This window comes from Penicillium daleae (assembly GCF_028827525.1).
Source record: "Penicillium daleae strain IBT 16125 chromosome Unknown utg000002l_segment0_segment0, whole genome shotgun sequence".
NCBI classification, from domain to species: Eukaryota; Fungi; Ascomycota; class Eurotiomycetes; order Eurotiales; family Aspergillaceae; genus Penicillium; species Penicillium daleae.
Genome location: NW_026623150.1, coordinates 42,806 through 57,027, shown reverse-complemented (window position 1 = coordinate 57,027; position 14,222 = coordinate 42,806). Strand labels below are relative to the sequence as shown.

General features: G+C 50.2%; 5 protein-coding genes across 5 annotated transcripts; 2 read left to right on the top strand and 3 right to left on the bottom strand.

Annotated features, from left to right (window-relative positions):
- Window positions 1–502: 502 nt before the first annotated feature.
- On the bottom strand, window positions 503–1,151 carry N7458_001063 (ankyrin repeat domain-containing protein; the record flags this gene model as incomplete). Its single annotated transcript, XM_056904446.1, has 2 exons — window positions 503–931; window positions 1,137–1,151. 2 exons carry the CDS (start codon window positions 1,149–1,151, stop codon window positions 503–505), a joined length of 444 nt encoding a protein of 147 aa, XP_056768553.1.
- A 2,208-nt stretch (window positions 1,152–3,359) lies between these two features.
- Window positions 3,360–5,309, top strand: N7458_001062 (fungal specific transcription factor domain-containing protein; the record flags this gene model as incomplete). The annotated part of the gene is made up of 4 exons (XM_056904445.1): window positions 3,360–4,334; window positions 4,386–4,480; window positions 4,558–4,850; window positions 4,939–5,309. The coding sequence occupies 4 exons, from the start codon at window positions 3,360–3,362 to the stop codon at window positions 5,307–5,309; spliced, it is 1,734 nt and encodes a 577-aa protein (XP_056768552.1).
- A 959-nt stretch (window positions 5,310–6,268) lies between these two features.
- N7458_001061 (carotenoid oxygenase family protein) lies at window positions 6,269–7,828 on the bottom strand (the record flags this gene model as incomplete). The annotated part of the gene is made up of 1 exon (XM_056904444.1): window positions 6,269–7,828. The coding sequence occupies one exon, from the start codon at window positions 7,826–7,828 to the stop codon at window positions 6,269–6,271; it is 1,560 nt and encodes a 519-aa protein (XP_056768551.1).
- A 924-nt stretch (window positions 7,829–8,752) lies between these two features.
- N7458_001060 (flavin-containing monooxygenase) lies at window positions 8,753–10,732 on the bottom strand (the record flags this gene model as incomplete). The annotated part of the gene is made up of 7 exons (XM_056904443.1): window positions 8,753–8,963; window positions 9,012–9,268; window positions 9,295–9,544; window positions 9,597–9,912; window positions 9,979–10,136; window positions 10,184–10,462; window positions 10,524–10,732. The coding sequence occupies 7 exons, from the start codon at window positions 10,730–10,732 to the stop codon at window positions 8,753–8,755; spliced, it is 1,680 nt and encodes a 559-aa protein (XP_056768550.1).
- A 249-nt stretch (window positions 10,733–10,981) lies between these two features.
- Window positions 10,982–13,382, top strand: N7458_001059 (fungal specific transcription factor domain-containing protein; the record flags this gene model as incomplete). The annotated part of the gene is made up of 4 exons (XM_056904442.1): window positions 10,982–11,224; window positions 11,281–11,315; window positions 11,445–12,369; window positions 12,420–13,382. The coding sequence occupies 4 exons, from the start codon at window positions 10,982–10,984 to the stop codon at window positions 13,380–13,382; spliced, it is 2,166 nt and encodes a 721-aa protein (XP_056768549.1).
- Window positions 13,383–14,222: the final 840 nt, after the last annotated feature.

Here is a 14,222-nt window from a genome sequence, read left to right as displayed (position 1 = left end):
AAACAAACCTGAAAACTAGACTTCTTGGAAGATTCCTCTGCAATTCCGACGGCGAATCGCTGCGTGATGCGAATACCCCAGGCGCGACAACGATCGAATCGAATGGAGTCGAATGCTTCCACCAGTCAACCCACATCCATATCGGTCACCAGACGATCGGTTAGTTCATTCTTTACCGCAGAACCTGCCGCTTGGTCTAATAGGTCCAAAGACATCCCCAATGGACATCACAGCCTCTGTTTTTGGCGACTGGCCGCACGGCCTCAGTGTGCGAATTGCTGTGCAGATCGAAACCCGCACAACCCGAAGACAAGATTGCGAGAACTGCATAATCACGGAAGCATGCGAGACAGAATGATCTGATGATGTATTGGACAGACGATGAGACTGTTCCTAGTGTTACACAAGTCGGATTCGGAAATTCGGCACTAGTTGAGTTCGAAATCTACTATTGCGGCTATCGACTGCAAAGCAGCCTGCAAAGCTTTACCATCGCCAACACCTATGCGTCGACGTGCGCTCCTGCGTTCAGGAACAATTCGACAATCCCTTGATGGCGCCCTAGATGGCCTCCGTCTGAGGCAGCTTGGAGGGCGTTGCCGTATTTCCCACCCTGTGCGTTGACATCCGCTCCCTGGTCCAACAGCAGTTTGACAATCCATTGATGTCCACCGTGCGAGGCAGCTTGAAGAGCGTTGCCGTATTTGCCACCCTGCGCGTTAACGTTCGCTCCCTGGCCTAACAGCAGTTGAACAGTCTCATGATGGCCGTTCAACGAGGCGGGATATAAAGCGTTGCCAAACTCGCCGCCCTGCGCGTTGACGTCCGCTCCCTTGTCCAAGAGCAATCTGACAGTCCCTTGATACCCTCGGTTTGAGGCAGCTTGAAGAGCGTTGCCGTATTTTCCACCCTGGGCGTTGACATCCGCTCCCTGGTCCAACAGCAGTTTGATAATCCATTGATGGCCTCCGTGTGAAGCGGCGCATGGTTATTGCTGAGCTTGAATGTTGGTTCAGTAGAGCTAGCATGCCTTCCCGTCATTTTCGTAGTAAATAAACAACATACGTTGATCAATTTCTTTCAGTTTTAATGTGTGGCCTTGTATCAGGGCTGAGTGGTAAAGCAGAAATAAGGACGTTCGGAGAAGGCATACTAGCTTAGTAAATATTCAGCATGCGTGGTGGCTTTGAGATTATATTCTGGCAAAACAGAACGAATTGATCCGAAGGACAGTATTAAAGCAAATGCAATGAGATATCATTTAATCTGACTGAACCGCTGTGTAAAACCGTCTTCAAAGCCTGCGGCACATGAATGTTGAAACTGGAGCATACAATCTATCCAGATTGAAACAGCCGCGACGTAAATGTCTGCTATTAAAAGTGTGACTCTTTGACAGCATCTTGATTATTCCTGAATTCCTGGAAGAACTGATAGGAGAATAGCCTCTTGGGGTGCATCGACACATCTCATAAATCAACCGAGTTTCGATGTACCGTCCGTCCAATTGCGATATTAGGCCGGTGCTGGTGTTCCTCACGGCATCACCTATAACTCAGAGCAGCCCTCATCTCTCCAAAGACCAAAGGCGGATTCTGCTTTTCCATGCCCATCACATATGGATGAACAGTCGCCCCAAGTCCCGGCTATACGACACTCAGCATTTGAAGTATCGTGGCCAATGGTGGATTTGGAGTTTAGCCGACAATGTGAGGAGGGAAATTTATTGACTGACACCAACACGTTTCCTGCGACCCAACATTGCAAACAGGAATCCTACGAGGGTATTCCAGTAACCTGGAAATTTTTCTCAAGGCATGAAGGTACAGGGGCAGCCACTATGCAACTCCTACGGGACAGCTGGAAAATATTCAGAAATATGAGTCTCCGGGATTGGGCTGATGACGTGCTGGATATGCCATCGACCAATGTGAAGCTTTTCAGGCTATATTACAGCAGACTAGCATTTTCACTATTTCTTTCCTCCGCTAAGTTCCTAAGGAGATCGCCAAGTACGATTCTATGGCATCGGTATGGACTCTCTCTCTGTCTCCGGCCCACCTAGACTGTTCGAACCCACGACAGTTTCCTTTATGCTACTCTCCGGCATGGTCTCACCTACGCTAAGTGTGGCAACCAGTTTGAGGTCAACGTAATTTCGCACACCCTGACCATTACACCGATATACTCATCATCATCTTTCTTCAGTAACGTAAGTTTCTGTTTTTGGCTTTCGTATGCTACCTGGGCACCATCCTGGACCAAACATGACTTCTCGCCTAAAGCGCCGGAATTGTGGGAGCCGGTCCTATTTTCTCTACAAAGCTGCAGAGCGATAAAGATATATCTTAGAAGACCTACATAAGTGATCATCGCCAAGGAATGATATATGCAATCAGTTAGCCATTTCGTTAATCTATCCGACCTAGATCGAGAAGCGTTAAGGGCTGAATTCATTATGAAGAGGCTTTCACCCATTCACCAACCATGTAGCACGTAGTTATACTTTTATAGAAGGAGATCGCGGAGCCCTGACATCTTGTAGGCAACGTGAAAGAGCTGGGGAGAGCAATCGATGGTCAAAATTTCCCGTGTGGAAACCCCAGATTACCGTTAGCCGCGGCGAATACCCACCAGGTTAAAGTTTTGCCGAGTTTGGTAGGTTTCAGTCACATTGTCGCGGCCTGTTCAGAAAACATTGCCCGGTCACCACCCTCACGGCTGTATTGCTAGAGGCGGCACATCTATCCCCGACCGTCCGGCGCTGTATGTCCGGCCCTTGACGAACGGCCGAATCCCGAGCGTGGAGCAAAACCCCGCATCCGAAGATCCGGTCGGATCAAAGTTTCCACAGGCTGGCTATCCTCCTCCTATATCTCCTACACCAGCAAAGCCAGGTAGGACAGTTATGCATTCATCATGGACAAGCACCGACTTGCATGCGATCGCTGTTCCGCTTCTTTCGTGCGTGCTGCCAATTTGCAGCGGCACCGGCACACGCGTAATCATAATTCTTGTCGAGAGCTTTAGGTCATTCTCTGACGCGTTTTCGCAGACAACTCCGGAGAAGCGTTTCATTGTTCATATTGCCTGTCAAAATTTTCGCGCAGGCATGTTCAAGATTTGAGCAATCTGGTCTTCCTACGGTCAAGTTCTAATGCAGCCTTAGAGACTCGCTACGCAAACATTGGAAGTCGTGCCCTCTCCGAAAAGCATCTGGACTGCCTATTCCAAACCCAGAGCTGCGGGGCAGGAAACGGCGCGCTTGTGACCAATGCGCCACAAGCAAGCGGGCATGCGACCTCGAGCTCCCTTGTTCAACATGCCTCCTGAAAGGTTGCTCCTGCTCGTATCGCAGGATGAGCTCCCCTGCGGGTGGCACGGAGCTTGGCGCCGATTACACGGATTGGAATGAGGAAATCATGAGTCTGGGGTTCCTCGACTCCTTGTTGCCTGAGCCCACAGGTCCGGCAATGGCGCCACGTGACGCGACACCAATCCTGCAACCCGCCATACCGATATCGCTTGTAGCTGGGGATTCGGTCAAGGACTATGGAGCTGACCCTCAAGGTTCGTCCGTCGTTACAGGATGGCATGTTCTTAGCAAGGAAAGCTTCGAATTCCTTCTCAACTTTGAAATGGGTGGTGGCATCAACCGGGTGTTCAACTTCATGACCTCCCTAGAGCAGAACTACCAAATCTTGAACTTTGAAAGTCTCCTCCCGTCAACTAATTCACTTTATGACGGTCTTCTAACTGACAGGGATTTCTGGAAGTCCAGGGAGTCTAGCAGCTCCACAAAAACCGTCGAGTGGCTATTTGATCCTTTATTACCCCAGGCAAAAGCCATTTGGGAGAAGCTCCTCAAGAAACCCCAGGCTCATGAAAACGGGATCTTATTTGATGACCATGACCTCAATTTCAATGATAGATGTATTGAATTCTTCAATCCACGAAACCTGCGGAGGCTGCTGGATTTATACTGGAAGAGATGGCATACACATTGCCCGATCATACATGAGTCCAGTTTTGATCTCTCTCAGGTCCCGACAGACATGGTTATGGTTCTGAGCCTCCTAGGCGCCTTCGTGTCCTTTGATAAACAGGAGGCTGTAAAGGCCCGACAATGGCTAGACGCGACTGAGAGTTTACTTTTTTCGACACCATGGTTATCGAGACATGATTTTGCAAGGCAGATGGAGCCGCCGCTGACGCGTGAAACAAAACTGAGGTTGATGCAAACTGCACTCCTTGTATGCGTGTTGCAAACGTGGGAGGGGACCGAATCCTCCCGATCCAGAATCAGAGAGCTGCGGTACCCTCATCTTGTACAGGTATAGCGCATTGTTCTATGCGATATCGGTTAACGCTGACATGACATCCAGGCATCTCGGGAAGTAGATTGTCTTTATCCGGATATTGAACACAAGATGTCGCTGCACAGCTGGAAAGAGTTCATCCTTGACGAGCAAGTGATTCGGTAAGAAAGTTCTTCTTCTCTTTAGTTTTCTCTGACTTGGGACCCTCAGCTGTTTGCTAATGTGAGGATCGGAACAGAACGAAATCTTTCATCTTCCTGCTTGATTCCGCTTTCTCAATCTTTCATAATATGCCTCCTCACATCACTGTTTCGGATCTAGCGTTCCCATTCCCTTACCCCGACCCGTGCTTCCGAGTTCATAACGGAGAAGCATTCTGGAAAGCTGTACAGCAGCATAGTCCAGATTATCCGAAAATAAGGCGAACACATATCTGCGACGCCGTCAAAATGCTTTGCGATACCGAAGCTTTGAATACTCTTTCCTGTCCACCGGAAATGCCAGCATTGAATGGGTTCATTCTCATTTCAGGTATGACAGCCGTCTGCACCATGATCCAAGCTTCGTTATGATTAACCAAACTGTCTTTGTGAATGGATAGCTATTCACTCCATAATAGTGTGCCAGGAGATGTCCTGCTTTCTCTCCCCAACCACTGTCGCCTCACTTCGTCGTTCCCTGGACAGATGGCTTCGGATGTGGAAATCTGGCTGTCCATTCAATTCGCATTCTAGCAGCGAGATTTATTCTTCTCTGGATCAGCCTTCCGCTTCCACTGGGTTCACTCGGCACTCGTACGAATACTACTGTTTAGCATTAGCTAAACTTGAAATAATGGGTAAGTCTCCAGAACAGAGGCATATTTTGCTTGCGAATGGGCTTCGCAAGGGCAATGTTAAGGATCTCATCTGGAACTTGAAACGGATGTCCTCTGCCTATGTGGATTATTCAGCAACGGGAGACTCTCACCCCCAAACAACCGCAGATTGAGTGTACTGCCATGGCTATACTTTCATGACCAAAGGAGAAATGCCATTACAGTAATGTTGTCAGTATATCAATCGCTGCCTGCGCATTGACTACAGCTCCAGTCCTTCTAGTAGAAGTATTAATTTCTGCATTGCGGCCTTCATAGCATATATGGGTTCTGCACGTCAGTGGTCGAAGTACTATTTACGGTCATATGCCGCTGGTAGGAAGGGTTAAAAAGTGTACAGTATGTTTTGCTCCCGGCAGTCAGAAAAGTGGCCTTCTGACAACATTTTCGTGGATTCCATTCAGTTCCGAGTCGGTGTCGTATTCAGTTATTCCTGGATCTAGCTCAGGACCTAGCTGCGGCTCCCAGAACCGGCGCAGGATATCAGATATCCCACGGAGATTTCGGCGCGAGGGGCCTGGGGCGAGAAAGAGCGGTAGGTGGGTCGGGTCAATATGGTGGTCTCCTGGAACTGGTCCACAAAGTGGGATAGACCCGGTGAGCGCTGCTTCTCGAATATCCGGAAGAATAAAAGAGGCAGGATATCAGTACCATCAACACACCATGGACCGCCCGACACATCTCACACCATCTGACGTGACAATGTACACGAGAATCTATCGAAGATTGCGTTCGCCAAGTTGGCTCGCACACCAAAGGAATAAGTGGCCAGGGATAGTAAGATTTAACAACCTGCAATAATGACTCACGTGCAGGTAGCATGTCAACTGCGAATACGCTGTCACGCATGCGACCTATTACGGATGACGTCTAGGACTTCAGGTCTCCAAAATGGTTGCTGTGCCTTACTACGCTTTTAGGAATAGGATATGATATTACAGACAGGTTCATAGTACAGATTGATTTCCTCTCTAGACCCTGTATCTTATCCCTAGCCAGTACCCCTGGCCTGCATTGCTGGACTGTCCTCGACTAGGCGTCGAGCTATCCAGTATTACCTGGCCTGACCAGCCTACAGAGGCTCTAAAGCCCCCTTATTGGAAATCGGCCAAAGCTCAGGGACATCGACTAGCGACTTGCGCTCGCCGATCTCTCCGGCTGGGACCCAATTTCCATGAACCTGGGATTTCACGCGGAATGGAAGCACGGCAACCGCGATAGGCTTCGTGAAAGCTCGGGTGTCAAGAAAGACGAGCTGAGAGTTTTGCGAATTGCGATCCTCAATTAGCGACATGACGAATCCATCCCCTTCGGGAGCATCAAAACTTCTGGGAATAAATATCGGTTCTTGGGCAAAGCAATTGTCTCCAGGGTAATAGAATTGTTGCTCCCCCGTCCCAGTGTTGATCATTACGAGACCGTTCAGGCCCTGGAAAACGTTCGTCGAGCCGTCCGCATTCTGCGGAATGAAGACATTCAGGAAGACAATATTGTATTCCGTTGACATGAAGCGCTCGTCAATGCGCGGGAACTCAGAAGGGATCTCCAAGATCACCTGTGGATCGGCCAAAAAAGTACCAGACGGCTGGGTCGGGTCGATTTCCCAGCGCACGAAGTCTCCCTTGGCCTCCCCGGTTGCTGCACCATCCGCCGACGGGAAGAAAGGGAAGACGTTGCCGTGAACGCGGGTGCTTTCAAGGTATATTTTGCCTCCCTCCCCTTCCCACGCCCCGGCAGAGTGGATATTCATGCAATGGTTCCAATTATAGACACGGGACTTCTCACCCTTCTCCCAGCCCACTACTGGCCCGGCTCTCCGGGGCACCACAATGAAGCATGCCAGGCGGTCGGGTGCGTAAGCCCAGTGGTGCCCACCATCTTTCATGCGTTCTAGGCTTGCCTCGTACGGCCATAGCAAAAGGACCAACCAGTTTTTGGTGATCACGCAGTCGTGGATGAGCGTGCACCAAGGGGCTTCAATCCATAGTTCAGCCGTCTTTTCGCCACTTCTATTCAAAGAGTAGGTGACAACGTCTTTACTACCGGGCCCCTTCGCCTCGTAGCCGAAGACTACAAGCTCTTCGGTGAACGGGTCGATTTTCGGATGCGCAGTAAACGCCTTTGCCTTGATCTGGTCCTCGAAGGGATCGTAGCGAATGGTCTCAAGAGTATCCGGGTCCACTTCGTAGGGGTTCCCGGCTTCTTCTAGGACGAGGAGCTTCTTAGCCCATCTGATGACGTTGGTGCTGCCAGTGGAATCGACAGCGGCGCGCACACAAGGGTGGTGCGTCCAAGGGCTCTTATACAACCCGAAAAGAGACTTGCGCGCCCGTCGTTCTTGTCGATATCTCTCGGTGCGAACGAACTTGGTTTTGAAGTCGACGTGGCCATTTTCAATGCGAAATGCTGAAATAAGACCATCTCCATCAATCGGCACGCTGTTCTCTTTGGGTGCAAATCTGTCGAGTGAGATGCGGTAGAAAGTGCCATTGATCTCCGAAGGGATCTCCCCATATACAATAACATCGGCGATCTCCCCTTCGAATCGGAAGGGTATGTCGGAGCCGGTCAGGTCTGCAGCGAGCGGCCATTTAGTTTTGAGGCCTGTGTAGACGGCCAAGGAAGATGTCATATTTCTTAGGAGGCAGACTAGATATCGAATGATTGGTTGACTTGTAGAACCGGTCGCTGGATTCTGGATCACTTTTATACCCCACAAGTTTTATCCCGCACCTAGGGCACGCATGCCGTCCTGTTCGAAGCCGTAATCTTTGGATGAAGATGGCTGGGCTGCGGGTCTGAAAAAGCCGCCATTTGTGGTGGGAATTTCCCGCGTTAGACGTTGAACGGGCAACATCCACAGCTACATCCGAGATTCAATTGAACAAATACTACGAGGAAACTGTTTGCCATGACCGCGGATGAGCCTGTGCGTTGATAATGCCGCACACCGTCAGGCTTTCCTGGAGCGCAATCTGAACCAGCCGGGAAATCTTACATTGGATGATCAACCTCAAAAGTATAACGTATTTCCCAAGCGAGCTGGCCACCTAAAACACCATAGTAAATGCGATAAATTACAACATAGTATCACAATAACGGCAGGTTATAGGGACTTTTCCTTAAAAACTAATGCCTTTTAGGTGGTGTCTAGTCTCTAAGAGGAGTTTAAAGAATTCCTATAACTTAGTAATTGAGATATATTTCTGGCTCCTAGCAACGTAATTTTCGATACCGTAATAATGTAGGTTTTAGATTTCGTCAAAATTGATATGTAGTGTTGAAAAGCCCTTATCAACAGCTACCGGCAAATAATAAAATAAAATAAAAACGTGGCTGTTGAGATATCAATGTAGAATATATCGTATTTACTATGGTGTTTTGGGGTGGCCAGCTCCGTTGGCTGGTAGCCAAGAATTCAAGCAACAAAAAGACAAACCTATGTCTCCGTCCGACACCCATATTAGCTTTTCTTTACGTAGCAAATACCAGACCCATTGGCCATGATAGAATTCATCGGGATTTGGTCAACAGATTCGCAAACAGCAAAGCCTATCTAAACACCCGGCTGTTTGAGATACCAAGCTAAGTCGTCCCCGCATTTCTCCCTCTCCGTTTGGCCTTTACCAAGATATTGAAAGCGATTGCCACTCCTGTATTCTATGTCGAAGTCTTCCCACCGAGGCTGACCCAGTAGCTCGATGAAATGCAAAGCAGATCCACACCACGGGCCCCATACTTTACCATCTACCTTCCCGTTTTTGTACCTGCGTCAAGTTCAGTAAATTGCAGACTGAGAAGAGAACATTGCTTACCATGAACGGCAGTGGGATGTCCAGACGAGTTCCTCCATCAAGGCATCTTTATGCTCTTGGAACTCGTCCACAGCCCCCCGTGTTGGCGATAGCGATTTGAGATTGTGCGTTTGGATCTTCCGCGTTGCTGCAAAGGCATATCTCAGGGTCTGCTCTAGACAGGCCAACAATGACCCGTTGGCGAGCGGAAAATTCGGACCGGTAGCCACTATAATGGTCAGAAGAGCGATGTGGACAGGAACATCGTGTAGAACGAACTGAAATAGTTTGGATAACCGTCCACCGCTACCGACAGGTATGATCGCGGCTCGTCGGCCCAATACTCGCGAAGATCGCGACCGTTCTTCCCCACGAGTGAGAAGGATGGCCGATAGGAAGTGTCGAAACCGGTGGCGCAGATTATAACGTCCAGAGCCAAGTGCGTCCCGTCCGCCATCTGGATGCCATTCCGAGTAATGTGCGCAATGGGATCACCTCTCACGGTTACGTTGCTGGCGGCGAGAGCCTCCAAGTAGCCGTGGCCAGGAGTCATTCTGCGCTATTAGCCTCTCTGATCATTGATATGCGGCGATTGGGGCGTCTTACCTGCGGCAGCCAACGGCAAACGTGGGCACTAGCAAGGACGCAAGGTCTTCCCGGCCGAGTCTTTTCTTCATACTGGTCGTGAACTGCTCCGTAAGCTCTTTTTGCGCGTTGCTGTTCTTGAATTGCAGATTGAAGAACTTGTTCGCGCTGCTCTCAATCGCTTTGCGATATGCGAGAAACTCATGCGGGTTATCGGCCCACCGCTTCCTTTGCTCCGCTGAAAAGACCGCGCTTTTACCTTCGGGAACGAACTCTGCCGCAAACTCGGGGGTGATCCACGTCGGCGACCGGTCGAACGACACCAGGGACTTGACCTCTACCGCCATCGCGGAGTAGTCAGCGAGCAATCCTAATTCGAGCGACTATGGAAACAGAGACCAACCTTTCTGAATCAAAGGGACGATTTGGATTGCGGAGGACCCGGACCCGATCACTCCGACCGTCTTCCCTTCGAAAGAACAGTCGTCATCCCATTTGGCCGAATGCACTTTGTGGCCTCTGAAGTTCTCGATCCCATCGATTGCCGGCCACTTCCAGTTGCTATTCGTATCAGTATCGCTGATTTTCACATAAGGAGCGCTACCTACTTCAAGAATCCCCCGGCGTTGATAAGTACATCGCACTCGTCATGTATCGTGCTTCCATCCGCTAGATTGAGTATGTCAAGCTTCCATCGTCCATCGCCATCGGCCCATGTTGCGGAAGTCACACGGTGTCGCAAGTGGAGGTGGTCAAAGACGCCGTACGCTTGGGCACGACCTTTGTAATAGTCGAAGATCTCCTCCGCTCCCACATACGGCTTTGACCACCCTGAATTCCCCTCCCAGGAATAAGTGTAGCCGTGAGCCGGAATATCGCATGAGCAACTGGTTCACAATAGGACTTGTAAGCTTAGATGTACTCCCATGGGTTATAGATGATTCTCACCCCGGATATCGGTTTTCCAGCCATGTTCCCCCAACGTCATTGTTCTTCTCGTAGATAATTAGTTCAGCAGGCTTCGCTTGAAAGACCTCGTGGAACAGTCTCACGGCGGCGATGCCGCCTATGCCTGCGCCCACGACGACCACACGGACTGGGCGTGGTTGGCCCATCCACTGGTCGGAGACTTCATACGGAGCTGGGGTTGCCGCCATGAGGATTGAGAGTGCAAGAAGATGATGTGATTTTAAATACGGCCAAACGACTCTTTATCGTACACTATCGGGAATAATGTCCTCATTTATGCAACGAGAAGTTCTTTATATCCTGACGTTGGATCGACCACTCATCCCTGCTGACTTAGAAGCGATGGTGCCGGCTTCGACATGAAGCGTCCTGGGAGGGCAAAACCGAGCGGGTATTATCCACCAAGTGCCCGCCACCTATTAGTCTGCAGCCGAATAATGGAGGCGGGAAATCCCCGCAAACTCCGCAAAAGCGATCCTGTGGAGCCTCAATTTAGGCTCAGCGGACTCTCCGAAACCCGATACATCGGCGCACCCTCCTCTCCGTGGCCCAAATCCTCTTATATGCCTGAGGGAGCGGACTGGCAGCTGGTAGTAGAATTACTTTCGATCAAGCTCCTCTCAAGCTGGTCTAGAACTATTTCTCTCGATAAACGGCGGATACGGGCCTGCCATGGCTTGGTACGGGCCACCTGAGAATACGCCGTACATGCGCTAGTGGCTGATATTGTTCATAGTACGGAGTGCAAACGACGAAAGATCAAATGCAGCGGTGAAAAGCCTTGCAGACGCTGTAGCCAGAAATCTTTGGAATGCCTCTACCGCTCAGTCAAAGAAGAAAGGATTAGAAGGTATATGTCGTGTCCGACGATTTACAGGCGATAACTAATTGTCCCTTAAGGGCGCCGCGGATTGTCCATGGGTACATTGAGGATCTCAGAAACGAAGTAGCATCGTTGCGGACCCAACTCGGTGGGCTTCGGAACCAACACTCCCGCATGGGAAGTAGCACACTAGGCGGCAGGGCCCAGTCTCCCTCAGCGCCAACTCTCCTTGCCCCCTACTCAGGGCCCACGACTCCCGGATATTGTATAGTCGACGTCAAATCGTCATTGAAGCGGATGGGGAGGGAGGTTATCACGCCAGCTGGAGAGAAGCACGAGTATCTGGAAACAATGTTGCCAGAACCAAAAGCGCCCAGCACGCTGGATCCACTGTGGCTAATAGAGGAGGAGGAGGAGGCTTTGAGGCTGTTGAATGTTTATGAGGAAGAATGCCATATAACATACCCAGTTTTCGACATGCATGCTCTGCGAGAGCATTTACGATCAAATGGCTACTGGTCCGCATTAAGGGATAATCAGCTTACAGGTGCGGGAAACCTCCACCCATGGCTAGCATACGATAGCCAGACAGATATGCTGAGGCTGGTTCTTGCCTGCGGAATGAAACTCGACGGGCGAAGCCACGACCAAGTCCGTCTCAGTGAAGAACTATTCAACTCAGTCGCTCTTTTTGAACGAATCTTCTCGAGCTCGCCTCTAAATTTAGAGACACTGGCTCTGCTTGTTGTGGCAGCCACTTTCCAATTCTGGAGTGGTAGAGAAGTCGATGCCTGGAAATACATTGGGCTCGCTGCACGTATGAGTTTCGGCGCTGGCTTACATAGAATCAACACCTTGGGCCTACTTTGTGACGCCGGCGAGCGCCAGCGAGCTCTGCGCATCTTTTGGGTTCTGTATGCACTCGATCGGAGATTCAGCTTTGGCACGGGCCTGCCATTTGCAATCCAGGATTGTGATGTTGATTCCCATCTCCCATTGCCGGTAAATCAATGCACAGTCGGTCACATGCATCGAAAGCTGACAGTTCCTAGGATGGAGACTATCCATATCTACTTTATATCACACACTATAACCGCACTGGAACGAAGATATGGACACACGTGACTGGCTTTCGTTCCGGCAACCCTCCGCGGCAGAATACCGCAGAATATCTGGATTATCTTATACTACGTTGGTATTCTGAGTTGCCCGATTACTTGAACTTTGACCGGCAGGACTTGACCGCTCGTAATCCTATCGCTAATCGTGGGCTGCGGAGAACCCGTCTCCTGCTGCGTCTGCGTCGAAATGAAGCACGGATACTCATTCATCGAGCAATGTTACACTCGACCTCTTGTACATCGAACCTGGGGCACGGCAAGACTCTTGTTACTGCCTGTAAGGATACAATTGAAACAATTAGCGCTGTCAACGACGTCTCGGACGTTTACAGGTCTCAGGAGATCCGCTATAATTATTTCTTGAAGCAGGCGGTCGTTGCCATCTTTCTCGCCGCGGTCCGGGACCCAGTCTCGCTCGACTGCCAAGCCTATCAGGTCGCCCGCCATGGCCTTGAGCTCCTTGAAAGCTCCGCCATACCGCTGAGGAGCTCGGGCTTCGATGAAGTTATTCGAGATTTGCGACGTCTAGAGCCACATATCGGCCTTGTCTTACCCCACGTCAATGACGACAAGCACAGTATTGCAAGGCCGAGTCAATCGGCTCCCGACCGCGGGCAGCCAACTGGCGCTAGCACCCCCCAACGGCAAGATACCAGCGACGATAACTGGGCTGCTTTATACCGTCGAAGCGTGACGCCACCAGATGACGGTGCCCGTGACCAAGACAGAGACGGGGCGCTGTTGTATCCGAGTGGGGCGGTTTTTGGTACGCAGCTTGACGACCATAAGGATAACGGATACGACTTCTTCGATACCTTAGTGGATTTGCCGGAATTCACCGAGGAGTTACCACTTGATACTCTCCTACAGCAGACCCGAAATATGGATGAGTGAGAAGTCTGGAAATGAAACAGCACAATGTCCAGGCAACTTTCAACGAGCTATTTGTGAGCAAAGGGTCCCACCAGTCCAGGTCTGCGAGTTCCATACTCCTTGTTCCTTAACGGTTTACTGTCAGACGTGGAATGGCCTACTCCATGTATGGGTTCGATATCAAGACTAAAGACCAAATGGTCTGTATTGAGCAGCAAAATGAACCAACTTATTCAATACTGTCATTAGCAGAGACGGGAAGCCTGTTCTTGGAGGATGACAGCCAATTGAGAATGGTCCACCAGATAATTAGAGAATAATGCACCCCTTAGATAACCCACACTGACCACCCCCCGCGGCACTACCAGTCCGTCGCCGTCCCAGCTTCCATTTTCCCTCATTTTGCCGTCGCGGTGTGGTTAGTGCAGCCTGCCGCTCAAGTGCGAGATGATCACTGCCATCTAGTCATTGGAAGTTGACTTTGGAGACGCTTTCGTAGAATGCTTTGCCTTGCGCTTTGGCAATACCGAGTTCAAGCGGAGACGGCTGACGGGAACCATCATCTCCCTACACGGACGTTAGAAAAACGGCTACGGTGTATGGATGCTCAAAGAGGCTTACAGCGAAGGGAGCAGCACCCCAGGGACTGCTGCTGTGCACCTCGCCCAGTTCTGATAGCTGAGTAAAAACGTTCTTGTACCCGAGAGGCACCTAGATGAAGCCCTAACCCTAACCCTAAGGCTGAACCATTTGCCCTGTAGACCATCTTTTCTATGCTCTATGAACGCTTATAGTGATGGCAATAACCCTCGGTAGGGTTTTTCCTTGATATGTCTTTAATCTTCTCATCATACATAGTCT